Below are 14,127 nucleotides of genomic sequence, written 5' to 3'. Positions count from 1 at the left end.
GGTGACTGAAGGGAATATAGTAGGTGTAATATACATGCTTACTAACATATGGATTTGGATGTATGGGCTTCTGTAATTTGAATAGGATCTAGCAGTGTGACCAAAAAAAAAATCCAATGTAATTTCTGGGCTTCTAACACAGAGACATGGTGTCATGTACTGGGGAAGTGATAGATGTCTCTCTCAGTATACAATACTGATGAGATAGCATCTCAACTACTGCTTTCAGATTTAAGTACTTTCAGTATCAATAAAGGTGAACTGGAAGGAGTTCAAGAAGCATGGAACGAAAAAGAAAGGCCTATAGAAACTATGAAATATTAACTGAAAATAAACATCTATAGCCTAGCCAAAGAAGGGTGGGAAGAGTAATCTCAGTGCCACATTCCTTTCAGTGGAAAGTTTCCAGTATAAACAAAATAGGGTCAACTGTGAGAAAGTAAGCTGGGCAGGGAGTAAGTATTAATTGTACATGGCCAGAGCTCTGCCCTCTGCTCCTCCAGACACCCATCCAGACATTTCCTGGGCAATGTTTGGAGGAAGGGAGAATGAGGACTTTGAGAGCTGGAAAGTTAGTTAGACAGAGCTGTGTGAGACAGTTAGTTAGACAGAGCTGTGTAAGGCAGAATTCAGGCTGAAGTGGATAGATAAGCATAACATGTAGTTCTGTTGATCCATGGCATAGTTTGCTAAGGGAAGCTACGCCAGTAACCTTGGTTTGGCCAAAATAGAAGTGCACATGCATGGGGAACGATGTGCATGAATGGCTTCAAGGGCCTAAGGGGACTTCTCTGGGGGATATAAAGGAGAGAGAGGGAGAGGGAGAGGGAGGGAGGGAGGAAAGGAAAGAGGGAAGGAGGGAAGGAGGGAAGGAGAGAAGGAAGGAGGGAAGGAGGGAGGGAAGGAGGGAAGGAAGGAGGGAAGGAGGGAAGGAAGGAGGGAAGGAGGGAAGGAAGGAAGGAGGGAAGGAAGGAGAGAAGGAGGGAAGAAGGGAAGGAAGGAAGGAGGGAAGAAGGGAAGGAGGGAAGGAAGGAGGGAAGAAGGGAAGGAGGGAAGGAAGGGAGGAAGGAAAGGAAGAAGGGAGGGAGGAAGGGAGGAAGGGAGGGAGGAAGGGAGGGAGGAAGGGAGGAAGGAAGGGAGGAAGGAAGGGAGGAAGGAAGGGAGGAAGGGAGGAGTGTGTCTGTGTAAATGACTACATAAAATACCTTCTGAGAGCCTCTTGACTCCTGTCCAAGCACGGTCCTCAGCCCCTAGACTTCCATTTCAAAAGGGACACCAGAGGAACAATTATTTCATTCCCCATGCTGTAACACACTGCAGGGTTATTTTGCATTTCTATGTAAGGGGTTTTTGTGTTGTATTTTTTGTTTTAATTTGTCGGTTTTTTGGTTTTGTTTCGTTTGGTTTTACATTTCCATATTATTTTCTGTATCTCTTACTTCGCTCCTCACTTCCACAGCCGACATCAGCCCCTCCGCCACTAAGCCAGGCCATGCATTTCTCGCGCTGCCCAGGAGATGGTGCTGTGGATTTTGGATCGGGAACGCAGCAAGCGGGGCCGGGGCTGGGACCGGGTGGCCGGTGTGTCGCCTCCGGGCTCTGTGGCGAAGAGCAGGGCGGCCGCCGTTCTTCCCCGCAGAGCGCGGAGGGGAGACACCGGCCACCTGGCGGGTCTCACCGGGGACCCTCCGGTGCCGTTGATCCCCCTGCAGCCCAGTGGAAACACTTCTCAGGCTTGGGATGCATCGGCCTCTTGGGGCTGACTCTGGACAGACACCTTCGAGGAGGTTTGCACTAGAAGCTAATGCAATTGGGGAGGAGGGGGCCGGGGCGGGGGGAGAGTGTCTTTCTTTTTCTGTATTTTCTTCACTCCAAACTTAAATGAAGTTTGTCTCAAAGCGAAGACAACACATAAGTGGCGAACGAAAGCGCCCTCCGACACTTAACTTTGAGTTGGAAAAGCTGAGCAGACTGTGCAGCTGGAGCTGCCCCCCGCTGCAAGGGGAGCTCGGCCCCAGGTTCGGTTGTGCCGGAGACAGGAGGGACTCGGAGCCGAGTCGCTGGAGGGAGGACCGGGAGGGAACCTGCGGGTGGTCCGAAGCCTCCAGCTTGCTGCGCGGGCCGTCCTGCCGCGGCGGGCACCCCACGTCTCTGCTCAGAGTGGGCAGGGAGAGACTACCTTCATCTGTCTAAAATCTGCCTCACCAGCATCGAGGTCATGGACGTCTTTAGGGAAAATTTGGGAAGCATTCTTCCTCCAGGAAGCTTTTCAGCAAACGGGAAGCCCAGCCCTGGAAGAGATTTTTAACTTTTCTCCCAGGTGGGGAGCAGAACAAAATGACTCCCAAGTAGATCTCATAAAAGACGCCTTGGAAAATTAATAAACGCTGTACTGTAGGCTCTCACCTGTTTCTGGGAACCCTCAGCCTCTCTGTACCCCCGTCCCTGCATCCCTCCCCGCCCGGGGCGGTTCGTCCCCGGCCGCTCCCAGTGGAGTCCGGGTGATGATTCAGTGCGGCCGGCCCTGTCCCTTCCGCAACTCGGCTCCGGACTTCTCGTTTTCCGGAATAATGACCCAAGTGGAGTGGAGCGGGTGGCAGAGGGCTGCGGCACAATTAAACCAGGTAACGAGACGCTGGGCAGATGTGTTTTCATTGCCCTGTAAGATAAACGCAGTGTTAAATGCCTGACAACTTCCCAGAAGCAATCAGCAAAAGTTTACGAGTGCATAAACCTCAAAGACCATTCCTCGGTATTTTTACAAGCCCCGCATTTAAAGCTTCTATAAATTTTTCTGCCTGCTTCCAAAGTAAAGTTCCCGGAGATTATTAAACAGTCACTTCTTCGGGAGAGAGGGAGAGACAGACCTCAACAGGCGGGAGAGACGAGAAGGACTCTCTTCTTGTCTTCTCCACTTCCTTCTCCCACCCGATACCAGCTAAAGTTTGGTAGAAAGTTGGCATTATTAGAGCACGGGAAGTCACGCATGAACGCATCTACAACATGACTGGGATCTATCAATATTTCAAGAACAGGTGGCAGACACAGAAAGAAAGGGAGAGGAAAGAATGAAGAGAAACAAAAGAAAAAGCGAGGTGAATGAATGGGTGGGCAACAGCAGGGAGAGGCACATCGAAAGACCCGCAGATAGATCAGCAGCAATCAGGCTGGCGGGTGGACAGGGATGAGCAGAGAGCTTAGACGAAGAGAAATAAATTTTAGACGCAGAACGCAAATCTGAGCGAAGGCAACTGAGGACAAGAGGAGGCGGTCCGGACCTCCTGGAGGTCGCCGTGATGCCCGCGTCCCTCTACCCCGACGGCGCGGCCCGGCAGCACCCGCCGCCCCTCGAGGCAACCGGCCCCGACACTGAGGGAGTGGGAACGTACACCGTCCCCAAAGCTGTTGGCAAAAAGAGGGGAGGTAGCACTTGTGAACCCAGGCATCAGCGGGAAAGATCGAGCCGGATACCTCTGTCTTCGAAAAAATTAGTTGCAAGCGATGAAATATATTTTCTAGCCATCAAGTTATAATAACAGTATCCATGATCTTTAAGTGACCACATGAGTTTTGTAAGTTAGATATTAAACAGATTGAATAACAACAAAATAAACCAAAAACCCCTATTGCGATTACAAAGCCCTTTGCTTATGATGCCGGGGAAAATGAAGTTGCTAATTGGAAAAGAATAAACCTAAAATGCTTTTGGATTACTAATGATAGAGGTTAACGGTGGCATCCCTTGGAAAGGGGGAGGGGAGCGAGGTACTCGGTGACTGTGCGCTTGGACGGCGACCAGAGACAAGCGCAGCAGCCAAACGGGGGGCGGGGGGGGGGGAGGGGGGCGAGACACCCCTCCTTCCTCTTCGGAGGGCTCGGCTTGTATGTTCGCCTCTGATCCGGAGACACGAGGTGAGAAAGGTCTGTATTGTAGTCATGTCCTCGCTAGATGAAATCTCAGTCAATTACTTTGAAATCTGCAGCTTGGCTTCTTTTCATTCTTTCCAGGTGAAAATTCAAACGTTTTCTGTTGTCGCCTGGTCCTTTCTTTCCTGAAACAAGGCCCCCAACTGTTCTGATATTACCATTCAAAAACAGGTTCTGTGGCAAACCTCATTTGTGAATCTATTACAGAGATTAATAGATTATTTCTCCTTTTTCAACTAATTCTCAGTGGGGAAATTTAACCATATGGTAAGGAGAGAATTAGAATTTCATCACATTAGAGCAAAATGTAATGAAAAGAGTCCAACACCTGGGGCCAACTCTGAAAGACACAATTAAAAGGTTTTTAATGAAACCGGAGAAACCAAAAAAATTTCATAGCCTTCAGTAATTCTGCCACATAAGAATGATTTACTGGAAGTGTTGGGAAATATTGTTTTTACTGATGTCATAAGAATGAAAACCTGCCACTAAATACTCTGAGCGCTTACAGTAAAGCGAGAGCGAGCTGTTCGCTTCGAGCATTAGAGTAGCAGCGGGACAAAATTCAGACCAACCCTCCAGTTACTACTTCACCTTATGGGAGAGCGCAGAAAAGCGTGTGCCCGGCTCTGAGGAGAAGCCCTGGGAGGAAAGCAGGGGGCCGGCATCCCCGGAGTAACCGGGGTGCCGGGCTCGCCCTCGCCCTGACACCGGCGGTGGCATCCCGGCGTTTGGGAGCGGCGCGGGGTGCTCCCGGCCCGCCGGACTCGCCGGAGGGAGGGAGGGAGAGAGCTGCAAAGAGTCGGTCAATCACAATAACAATAATAAACTATTAAAAAAAAAAAAAGTTTGGTGGGTTTTGCCTTTTTTCATCCTGCCCTCCCTTTTCCCCAGATCGGTTCATTTTCAAGGTACGGGATGGGGCATTACATTTTTTATAGGGGCACGGGGAATAATCGCTCGAAAGCGGCAATCTGCTGCCTGAAAACGGCTAAGGGGAGGAGAAGGGGGGGCTCTCCCCCCCGTAGTTTGTTCTCCGTTTGCTGGAGGGGGGGAGAGGGGGCTGGGGACCATTCACCTCCCAGGGAAGAAAAGTGGACTTTGGAGGTGGGCAGGAGTGGGCACGGCCGTGCGGGTTGGTCCGGGGTTTTAATTATTTTATTTTCTTTCCCAGAGGATGCTTTTCGTGAAGACGGGTGGGGGTGGGAGTGGGCTATAAGTTAATGTAAATGCAGGGGGTGGGTGGGCTGGGGGGAGAGGGTGTCACTTCTGACTCCACGGCTAAGTTAGCAGAAGTCTGCTGGCGGCACTCGGAAGGGGAAGTGTTGAAACGGGCTTTTCTGCAGTGCAGGGCTGTAATTTGCTGAAGGAGGCAAAGAACATCCTTCGATCTAAGTAGGGCTTTTAGTGTGCTCATTGATGAGTGAAAGTCGCCACACATGTCAAGCTAAAGGCAGTTGTTGGGTTACTAACAGGACACAACGTCTTGCAAACATATGCGTTAAGCTGTGTATACAGATGGCAGAGAGAATAATGGAGCAGGCGCCTCTTATAAAGCTCTAGCTGCTGCCTGTCTTCAGACCTGGGAAATGAAACTATTCAGACTCAGGGCCAGATAGCGCCTGGGATTGTTTGTTACCGTTTTAATCCTATTAATTAAAACGTTAACCTGATTGGGTAGAAAGCTCTGTCCCAACAGGCGAGTCTTCTTCATAATAACCTACTCTCAGAGATAATGATGTAAAAGACTCCCCCGTCTGCGGCGGCTGCTGGTTGATGGGTCCGGAAATCTCTTGAAGGTGAATCCAAGCAAGATAAACGGTGGAAGCGGCTCCGCTGGCAGAGCACAATGCCCCAGCGTGGCGCCTGCTGAGGGCGAGCCGGAGCCGGAGCTGCAGCCGGAGCCACAGCCGGAGCCGTCGCCGGAGCCGCAGCCGCCGCCGGAGCCGCCGCCGAAGCCGGAGCAAGGGCAGCCGCGGTGCCGGGCACGGCGCAGCCCCGGCCGGAGCGGGAGGCGATTTCTGCCAGCGGGACGCCGGGGAGCCGCCCGCCGCGGCGCGGAGCCTTGGAGGAGCGAGCCAGGAGCTGAGGGGGGCGGAGGAGGCGGAGGCGGAGGCGAACGGGGCGCCGATGGAGCGGGCGCTGGGGCTGCCCGCAGAAGAGGACCTCTTCCACAAGAGCCTCGCCGCCTCGGCCAAGCGCATGGAGTCCGCCTTCCGCTCGCCCCCGGGGCTCGACCTCTCCCACCCCCGCGACCGTCAGCCCTCGCCGCTCGCCTGCTACGAGGCGGCGGAGCCCGAGGCACTGCTGCAGCCCGGCGTCGGCGGCGACCCGCTGGCGCTGCCGCCAGGCTCCGTCTGCGTCAAGTACGGGGAGAGCGCCAGCCGCAGCTCGGTGGCCGAGAGCAGCGGTGGCGAGCAGAGCCCCGACGACGACAGCGACGGCCGCTGCGAGCTGGTGCTGCGCGGTGCCGGGGGGGACCCGCGCGTCGCCTCGCCGGCGGCGGGCGGCGGCGGGGGGGGCGGTGGGCTCAAGGCGGCCGAGGGTGGCTGCTCCAACAGCCACGGGCACGGCGGCAGCAAGAAGTCCAAGGAGCAGAAGGCGCTGCGCCTCAACATCAACGCGCGGGAGCGGCGGCGGATGCACGACCTGAACGACGCGCTGGACGAGCTGCGGGCGGTCATCCCCTACGCGCACAGCCCCTCGGTGCGGAAGCTCTCCAAGATCGCCACGCTCCTTCTGGCCAAGAACTACATCCTGATGCAGGCGCAGGCCCTGGAGGAGATGCGGCGCCTGGTGGCTTATCTCAACCAGGGCCAGGCCATCTCGGCAGCCTCCCTGCCCAGCTCCGCCGCGGCGGCGGCAGCGGCGGCAGCGGCGCTGCACCCCGCCCTCGGCGCCTACGAGCAGGCGGCCGGCTACCCCTTCAGCGCTGGGCTGCCTCCCACCACCTCCTGCCCGGAGAAATGTGCCATTTTCAACAGCGTCTCCTCCAGCCTCTGCAAACAGTGCACGGAGAAGCCTTAAGCGCCGCCGTTGCCGCCCCCCGCCGCCGCCGCGGCCCCGGGGAGCGGCGACAGCCGGCGGTCCGGACCCGGCCCCGGGCCGGGAGGCGCGGGGGCGGCGGAGGGACTGACGGCTGCCCGGCCCCCTCCTCCCTCCACCTGGCCTCGCCTCGTCTCTCTCTTGTCCTCGGGTTTTGTCGAGACGGGACCGCGACGGGAGCCAGCGTGCGTGCGGAGCCGGGGAGGGGGCGCGGAGCCGGGGGTGCCGCGGAGAGGAAGTCTCGGCCCGGGGGTGCTGGGTGGGGGTCGCTCTCGCCGGGCACCCTCTGCGCGTCCGGACAAAGGAGCGGCCGAGAAATGACAGGCCGGGTTGGCAGCCGGGGTTAGCGCCGGGAAGAGGGAAGGAGAGCGGCCCCCACCCGGTCCTGGTCCCGGTGAGGGCGAGGGGAAGGGGCCGCGGCTAACCCGGGCGCGGAGGTGGATGGGACAAATCAGAGGGCACTTGAACATAGATATTTTTTTTTAATTATTATTAGCAGTATTAATATTATTCTGAGCCAGGAAACAAACAAACTTGAAATGTAAACTTATTATTTAAGCGACTTGCAGAAACAAAGGGACTGGACCATTGCTATGGAAGAATTTGTATTTTTTATCGTCTCTAAACTTTGATCCTGTGAAAATGCGCAAAGTTTGGTGAGAGTGATTTAAAAAAAAAAAATCGAAAGAGTTAAAAAAAAAAAAAAAGACAAAAAGTAACCGATCAAACCCCTTACTCTGTGTGGCTGGAACTATCGCATTTTTAAAAGAAATATTTATGTGCACCTTGTTTCTTTCCACTTTGCAATGATGTATAAACAAGACATGCTATTTATTTGTTATTCTTTAAATGACCCTCCTATGCCAACAATATTTATCATGTGTTAAAGTCACGGGTCTTATGTGCAGTTACTTTAAATGCTTCTAAAATTCTGTTTATGGATTAACTTAAACTGTGTGCCAAGTGTTTAAAACGTTTATTTGCCAACAACGTATAACCAGAAATGTTGATGTATCCAAGCTGCTTAGGTTTATGAAAGGTCATCTGGATTTTAAGTTGCATCATCCCTGTATTTAAATTGAGCTTTAATAAATTGCTTCAGTCCAAAAATTACAGGAAAGGTGTATTCTTAATTGCTCAACCAACTGATTTTTGAAAGGATATTCTTTGCATTATAACAGGTAATTGCTATTTACTTTTACAAGGCATCAGAGCAATAGCTGCTACAAGAACACTTGCCAAGCCAATGTTTTCCCAGGTGCTGTGTTTTCAAAGGTATAATTTAAACCGCTTTAATGTGTGTGTAAATTATTCTGACTGTGGATGATTATTTAAGTTGAAATACTTCAAAATACTTTAGGCTGACTTACAGAATGCGTGGAATTCTGGTTTCTTTTTTTCTGGTGGGGGTGGGTGGGAGGGTGGTTTTTTTGAAAGAAAAATGAAAGATGGAAAGCAAGACGTAGCTATTTATCCAAAGTGAGCCTTCAGTTTGAGTTTGCATGGCTGGGTGACTGTCTCTCTGCCATTTGTAAATCAAGGTTCTTTTTTTCCTTTTCCCCCCTCTTTTTTTTTTTTTTTTTTTCCTATTTTCAAAAACGAGTCCTGCTATTTTCCACTACTTGCAGATAATACAAATTCGGACTGTCAGATTGGATGGCAAAATAGGAGCCATGATGGATCTGTTGGCAGGTCACGGATGTGTAAAGAGTGATATATATTAAATAGGTCAATCAGATTATGGCAGCAATGTACGATCGTTTGTATGTGTATCTATGTCGGAAAGAATCTTTATTAAAATATTTTGAACAAACGCTTGTATTATGTTGTGCTTTGTTAAGCATGTATCTCCTGATTTAATGAAGGGGGGGTTGGTGGGTAGTTTCCTTTGCTCTGAATGCTCCCCAGCATCCCCCCGGCAACCTACTCCTGGCTCAGGGTGTCCAGGGCGGGGGGGATAAAAGTTCTTCCCCGCGGTGCGTTTCTCCCGCGCGGACCCCGGTGGCACTGAGCAGCCGTGGGGCAGAGCCCAGTCCTGCCTGCCCCATCCCGCTTCCCCACGCACGCTCCTCGCCCCCGACCCGTGGGGATGGCTGCGCACCGGGGGGAGCTGCAGCACCACCCCCTGCCTCCTCCTTCCCCTCAAGATTTGGTGTCGCCTTTCCACTCGTGGCACTTCCTCCTTGTCCCAAACCCAAGAGCAGAGGGAACGGCCAGCTCCCAAAAGCTGCCCACCCTGAGCTGGGCCCGGGCCGAGGGTCCGGGCAGAGCCGTGAGCCGGGGCCCCCACCGGGTCTCCCCGCCTCAGGCAGCCGAGACCGGTGCTGGGTGTCCTCTCTCAACGGTAGCAACACTCGCGGGGGTAGAAGATAAATATTTTCTGCTCCACTTCCCATCAAAAAAGATTAATCAGAACCTGTAACTTTTCAGGAAACATAACTGTAAAGTGCCAGGGAGCTGTGGGAAGGCAGCCCAGAGAGGGTGGGCAGATCAGCCCCCAGGCGCAAGGAGAAGCGTCTCTCAGCATTTACGAGACAAAGGCTGGGTGCGTCTAATTATGATTATTAAAACAATTTCCATGACGATGTCTAATATTATGTTAATTTGAAAACAACTGTGTATGAAAACTGTCGACTATAATACCTAAATTCATTTAATGAAACACATCGTTAAGGCAATTAAACCTCCTGGATGTGATTAAGGAACATAATTACGACACTGTTCTGCGCCATAATTGGGTGTCTTTAATCAAGGGGTAAAGTGATCAGCAACACAGCCATTAGTTTGTATTGTTCTGTCTCTGCTGTCCATCATTCTGATTAGGAATTAACCACCGCCACCAGCTTGGCGTGGTGCGTGCCTGTGTGTGTGTGTGAGTGTGTGTTCGTGCATGTAACATCGCAGAACACGTTTGCTGCAAGATTTACCGCTTAATATGTCTGGCTACCGAGCAGGCTTCCCGGAGAGGGTCCCCCGGAAGGCGCGGGCGCTTCCTGGCTCTATCTGGGCTCGGGACGGCGAAGGCAAGGGGGGTCCCAGCAAACTCCTGGAGTGTCCGTGACCTGGGCTGGGGGGAAGGCGAGGGACTGTGGGAGGCCCACGCTCTGCCTTCCGGCTCCCGTGAAAAGGGGCCGAGGAACGGGCGGCATGTGCGGGCCCGGCCGGGACTGCTCCCAGCCGGCTCGAAGGAGCGAGGCCGGCCGCTGCTGTCTGTGGCACATCGGGAGGTTTCTCTGTCCACCTCTCATTTGCCTCTGCTTCGGAGCGATGGGAAGGAGGAATGAAAACGCGTTTCATTCCTGGCTACCGCTGCCGCCCGACTTTGGACTCTCTTGCTCCCTCTTTGCTTGCTTTGGGGGGCGAAAGGGGTCTCTGCCGAGCAGAGGTGCTGTCACTCCCGACCCTTCACTCCCGTCCTTCTGGACCGAACAGCCTCTCTGGGAAGCGACAGGAAGCCGCCGGGCCAGTCCCTGGGCAGATCTTGCCAATGCAAGTACCGTGTGTGTCGGGAGTGGGGGGAGGAGAGAGTCTCCCCCGCCCCTCTTAACGCTTGATAGATCACTTCACCAGAAATGAACATGTCCCCCTTCAAAAGAGCTTCTTCCCCGTTTCCAGCCCCCCATCGTAGCGAGATCTCTCCCAGCCTTTTCCGAAGTCTCCCTCTGCCCCCGCTTCTCAGACTCCTTTCCCCCGGCCCACGGCCCCTTCCGCCGGCCCTGAGCCTGAAATTGTCCCAGCATGAGTGACATTGGCTTTCCTAATGTAATGACTTATGAAAGATATAATCATGTGTTAAATTGAATCCTCCGCTTAACTGTTAATGGTGTGCTCTGGGCACATTTACGTATTAGATGCTATGGTAACTAATTACCACTAGAAGAAGGGATAATACACTTTCCAGACTTTGACAAATAATTATGAGTGTTCACATCCCTGCTAGCAGCAGTTGCAGCGGATCTGCTGGAATGAGTAAGTGAATAAATGAATGGGTAAGTGAACTTGTGTGCATGGAAGGGACTAGATAATGAATAGTGGTCAAGTGAGTTTTCTTATTAAAACCCTTAATGAAAATGTGATTTAGGGTGGAAGGGGGGGAAAAAGTGCGACGCTGCCTCTAAACGTAATTAAATCGCGTAATATAAACATCAGAAACATAAATAAGTTTATTTTTAATTAAAAAGCAGCAGTCAAAGTAAGTTATCCATGTGCTCGGAAACTTTACAACAATTTACACTCCTTTTTTGGGTGGTGGTGGCAGCGGAGGGGAATTTTTGGGGGTTAAAATAAATGAGCCAGGCCTCTACGACTCTTTCAAGCATCATTTCTAAGTCTGATTGCACCCGCCGCCGACAGGCCGGAGGGATTCTGAGGCTTTAATCAGATGTCGGAACAGCTCCTTGTCGGAGCGGGACGAAACTTTGGGGAAGCAGAGCTGGACTACGTACCCGCCCCGGCCCCCGCCGACCGCTTCGCGGGGTCGCTATCTTTCGGCGGGGCAAGACCCCCGCCCGAGGGGCTCTGGTGCTAGCGGAGCCCGTCGGAGGCTTAATATCGGCTCCCGATGAAGCATTGCGCTTATTTTAGGCAGGCGCCGCAGGGGTTAAGCCACTCCTGTCCGCTGCCCCGGGTGCTATCCCATCCCATCCCATCCCATCCCATCCCATCCCATCCCATCCCATCCCATCCCATCCCATCCTATCCCGGTCCGGCAGGAGCGAAGGTAGGAGCCGCTGCCGCGAGCGGGAGCCGATGTGGCCGCCCCGGCCCCCAGCCTGGCTCGGGGACTCCTAGCAGCCGGTCACGCCGCAGAAGGGACATCTGCTAATTGAACACAGAACTGCAGCCAGCCCCGTTTCCCTGTGGTCACTCATCAGCTCGGTGTCACCCAGCCTCTCCCTCCTCCGAAACGCTCCGGGGGGGATTCGCTCTGGTTTGACTGGTTCTTCAGCATCGGGAAGAGTTAAATCCTTCCCCAAACCCCTAGTTGCCCTTGTCCGCTCAACCTGATTCAGAGACGTGTGATAAAAGACGAAGCAAATTTATGGTCCGTTTGAAGCACTTTACTGCTGTATTTTTAAATTCATATATGCACATATAAGAACTATGATCTGTGAATAATTTGAAATGCTATAGGAAAACGATGCATTTTAGATCAAACATAACCGTTTTCTTACATAATTGTCTCGGATTAAAATAAAAAGGAAGATACATCGCGAACGGAGACAAAGCTGAAAATCTAATGACAGCCATAAACTGCTAGACAGTCATAAATTAACGTCTTCATCAACCACTGAAGGGATCAGTGCTTATCTAAATCAACAATTATTTCTTCTGAGAAGTTGCAGAACAGATTGCCCCTCTAATACTATTTTAAAATCCTCATAATTGAGGATTAGGGGCAAACAATCGCCTTTCCAGGGTAAACCGCCTCTGCACCAGCCAAAGCCCTCCGAACTCACCTACCACCCAGAAACGTTGCCTAGGAACCTTGTCGGGGGTCCCATCCCCTTTCCCCTTTCCACCATCCCCTCAAGCACGGGCTGCTTTTAGGAAAGAGCGTCAGGAGTCTCTCCTCATCTCCCCCTTCCCATCCCTTTCCGACTGAATTTTTTACGGAGTCGAGGGTGTTCGGAGCGCAGTGAGCTCCGGCCGGCGCCGGGAGCCCGGCAGGTGTGGGGAACCCCCGGGCCGGGGGCACCCCGAGGCGGCATCCCGGAGCGGAGCCATTCCGGAGCGGCGGCATTCCCCGGTGCTGGGCGAACAACTCCCTCATCAATCCCGAGCTCAATTAATGCCCATCCGCTTTTCAGGTTCAAAGCATATAAGCGACGCGGCTCTTCTCTCAGCTGTAGCTACCTGCGATGCCGATTTTGCAAGAGGCTGCTGTGAAGATTTCATTTTTAGAAGGCAACTGAAAAATACGTTGAGAATGAAGCCGATTCACTGACACACGAGATGGAAATCAGACATGGAAAGACTTGCTGCGTGTAGGAGGTTAGCGACTAAACTATTTGGAAGAAAGAGGTAGTTGGAAAGATGAGCTGATAGGAATGAAGTCACTGTCAAAAGTCATCACAGGGTGTTTATTTACTGTCTTTTAGTCTCCCTGTAGCCAGAACCTAGACTTTATTCAACTTTGCTGCACTCGTAGCTGCTCTTTGGAGAAAAAATAAATACACACAAGCACATCACTGTCAAAATCAGTTCAACAAAATCTTGCAAGATAGAATCCTGGAAGGCTCATCGCAGAAAGAGCTGAAGCTTAAGCTTCTTTAGATTATTTATTTAGGTGTAAATAGTTCTAGAAGACAAGCACATTTCGGCTATTACAAATTACGTGTTTGGTCACACAACCTCAGTATCTGAGGTCCCAGGAAAGTCTGATGCATGGCATAGGGCACATAGACACAGCACTGGCTTACATGAGGATAAAGATCCCACTACGGTTTAATTCTTTGCTCTCAAATGAAAATGGATAATTTTCTACTTTTATATGCTTCTTTTATATGCAGCAATCATTTCTTCATACTCATTACTATTTATGAACATAAACAATAACTTAAGGATCACAATACTTTCATAAGTGTAGCTTTAAATGGTGGGTTTGTAATATGTTGTTTTTTTTTTTTTCTGACATGTATTGGGACATGACCAGCCAGGGTACACAGGCTGGTTTAGGTAATGGGCAGGAAAATACTTTGCTATCTACAGTTTGACAGTTAAAATAGCTCTGTTCATTTTAATTAAGCATACATCATGCATAAATTGATGTCTCGAATAATTTGAAAATACAGTGCAATATAAGTAGCATCAAGAAAGCACTTGGTGTCAGAACAAATATTAAAGTACAGTGTTAGGAGGTCTTACTAACTTCCCCACAAAGCTATCTCTCAGACCATCATGGAAAGCTCACTCAGAAATGTGCCCTTCAAGAAATCCCAAACAAAGCCACTTCTTATTTATAAACTTCAGTAACTTCTAATAGAATCTGGAGTTAAAACAATTGCAGAGTTACAAATACATTTATCAACCCAGAAAAATGCTGCAAGTCTGTCTTCTCTACGATGTATCTTCAAGAACCCCCCCAGACATACCTGAAAAGTATTTCTGCATGAAGGAGTGAAGAAACACTGATGTCTTTAGGATGCAATCTTC

At 51.4% G+C, this 14,127-nt stretch overlaps 1 protein-coding gene across 1 annotated transcript; it reads left to right on the top strand.

Moving 5' to 3' along the window:
* The first annotated feature begins 5,907 nt into the window (after positions 1–5,907).
* Positions 5,908–7,092, top strand: BHLHE22 (basic helix-loop-helix family member e22). Its single transcript, XM_065832993.2, has one exon. The coding sequence runs from the start codon at positions 6,058–6,060 to the stop codon at positions 6,952–6,954; it is 897 nt and encodes a 298-aa protein (XP_065689065.1). The 5' UTR covers positions 5,908–6,057; the 3' UTR covers positions 6,955–7,092.
* Positions 7,093–14,127: the final 7,035 nt, after the last annotated feature.

The sequence above is a fragment of the Patagioenas fasciata genome, chromosome 2 (assembly GCF_037038585.1).
Source record: "Patagioenas fasciata isolate bPatFas1 chromosome 2, bPatFas1.hap1, whole genome shotgun sequence".
Classification (NCBI taxonomy): domain Eukaryota; kingdom Metazoa; phylum Chordata; class Aves; order Columbiformes; family Columbidae; genus Patagioenas; species Patagioenas fasciata.
Note: the sequence above shows the minus strand (reverse complement) of the source record. Positions and strands in the feature narration are given on the sequence as shown.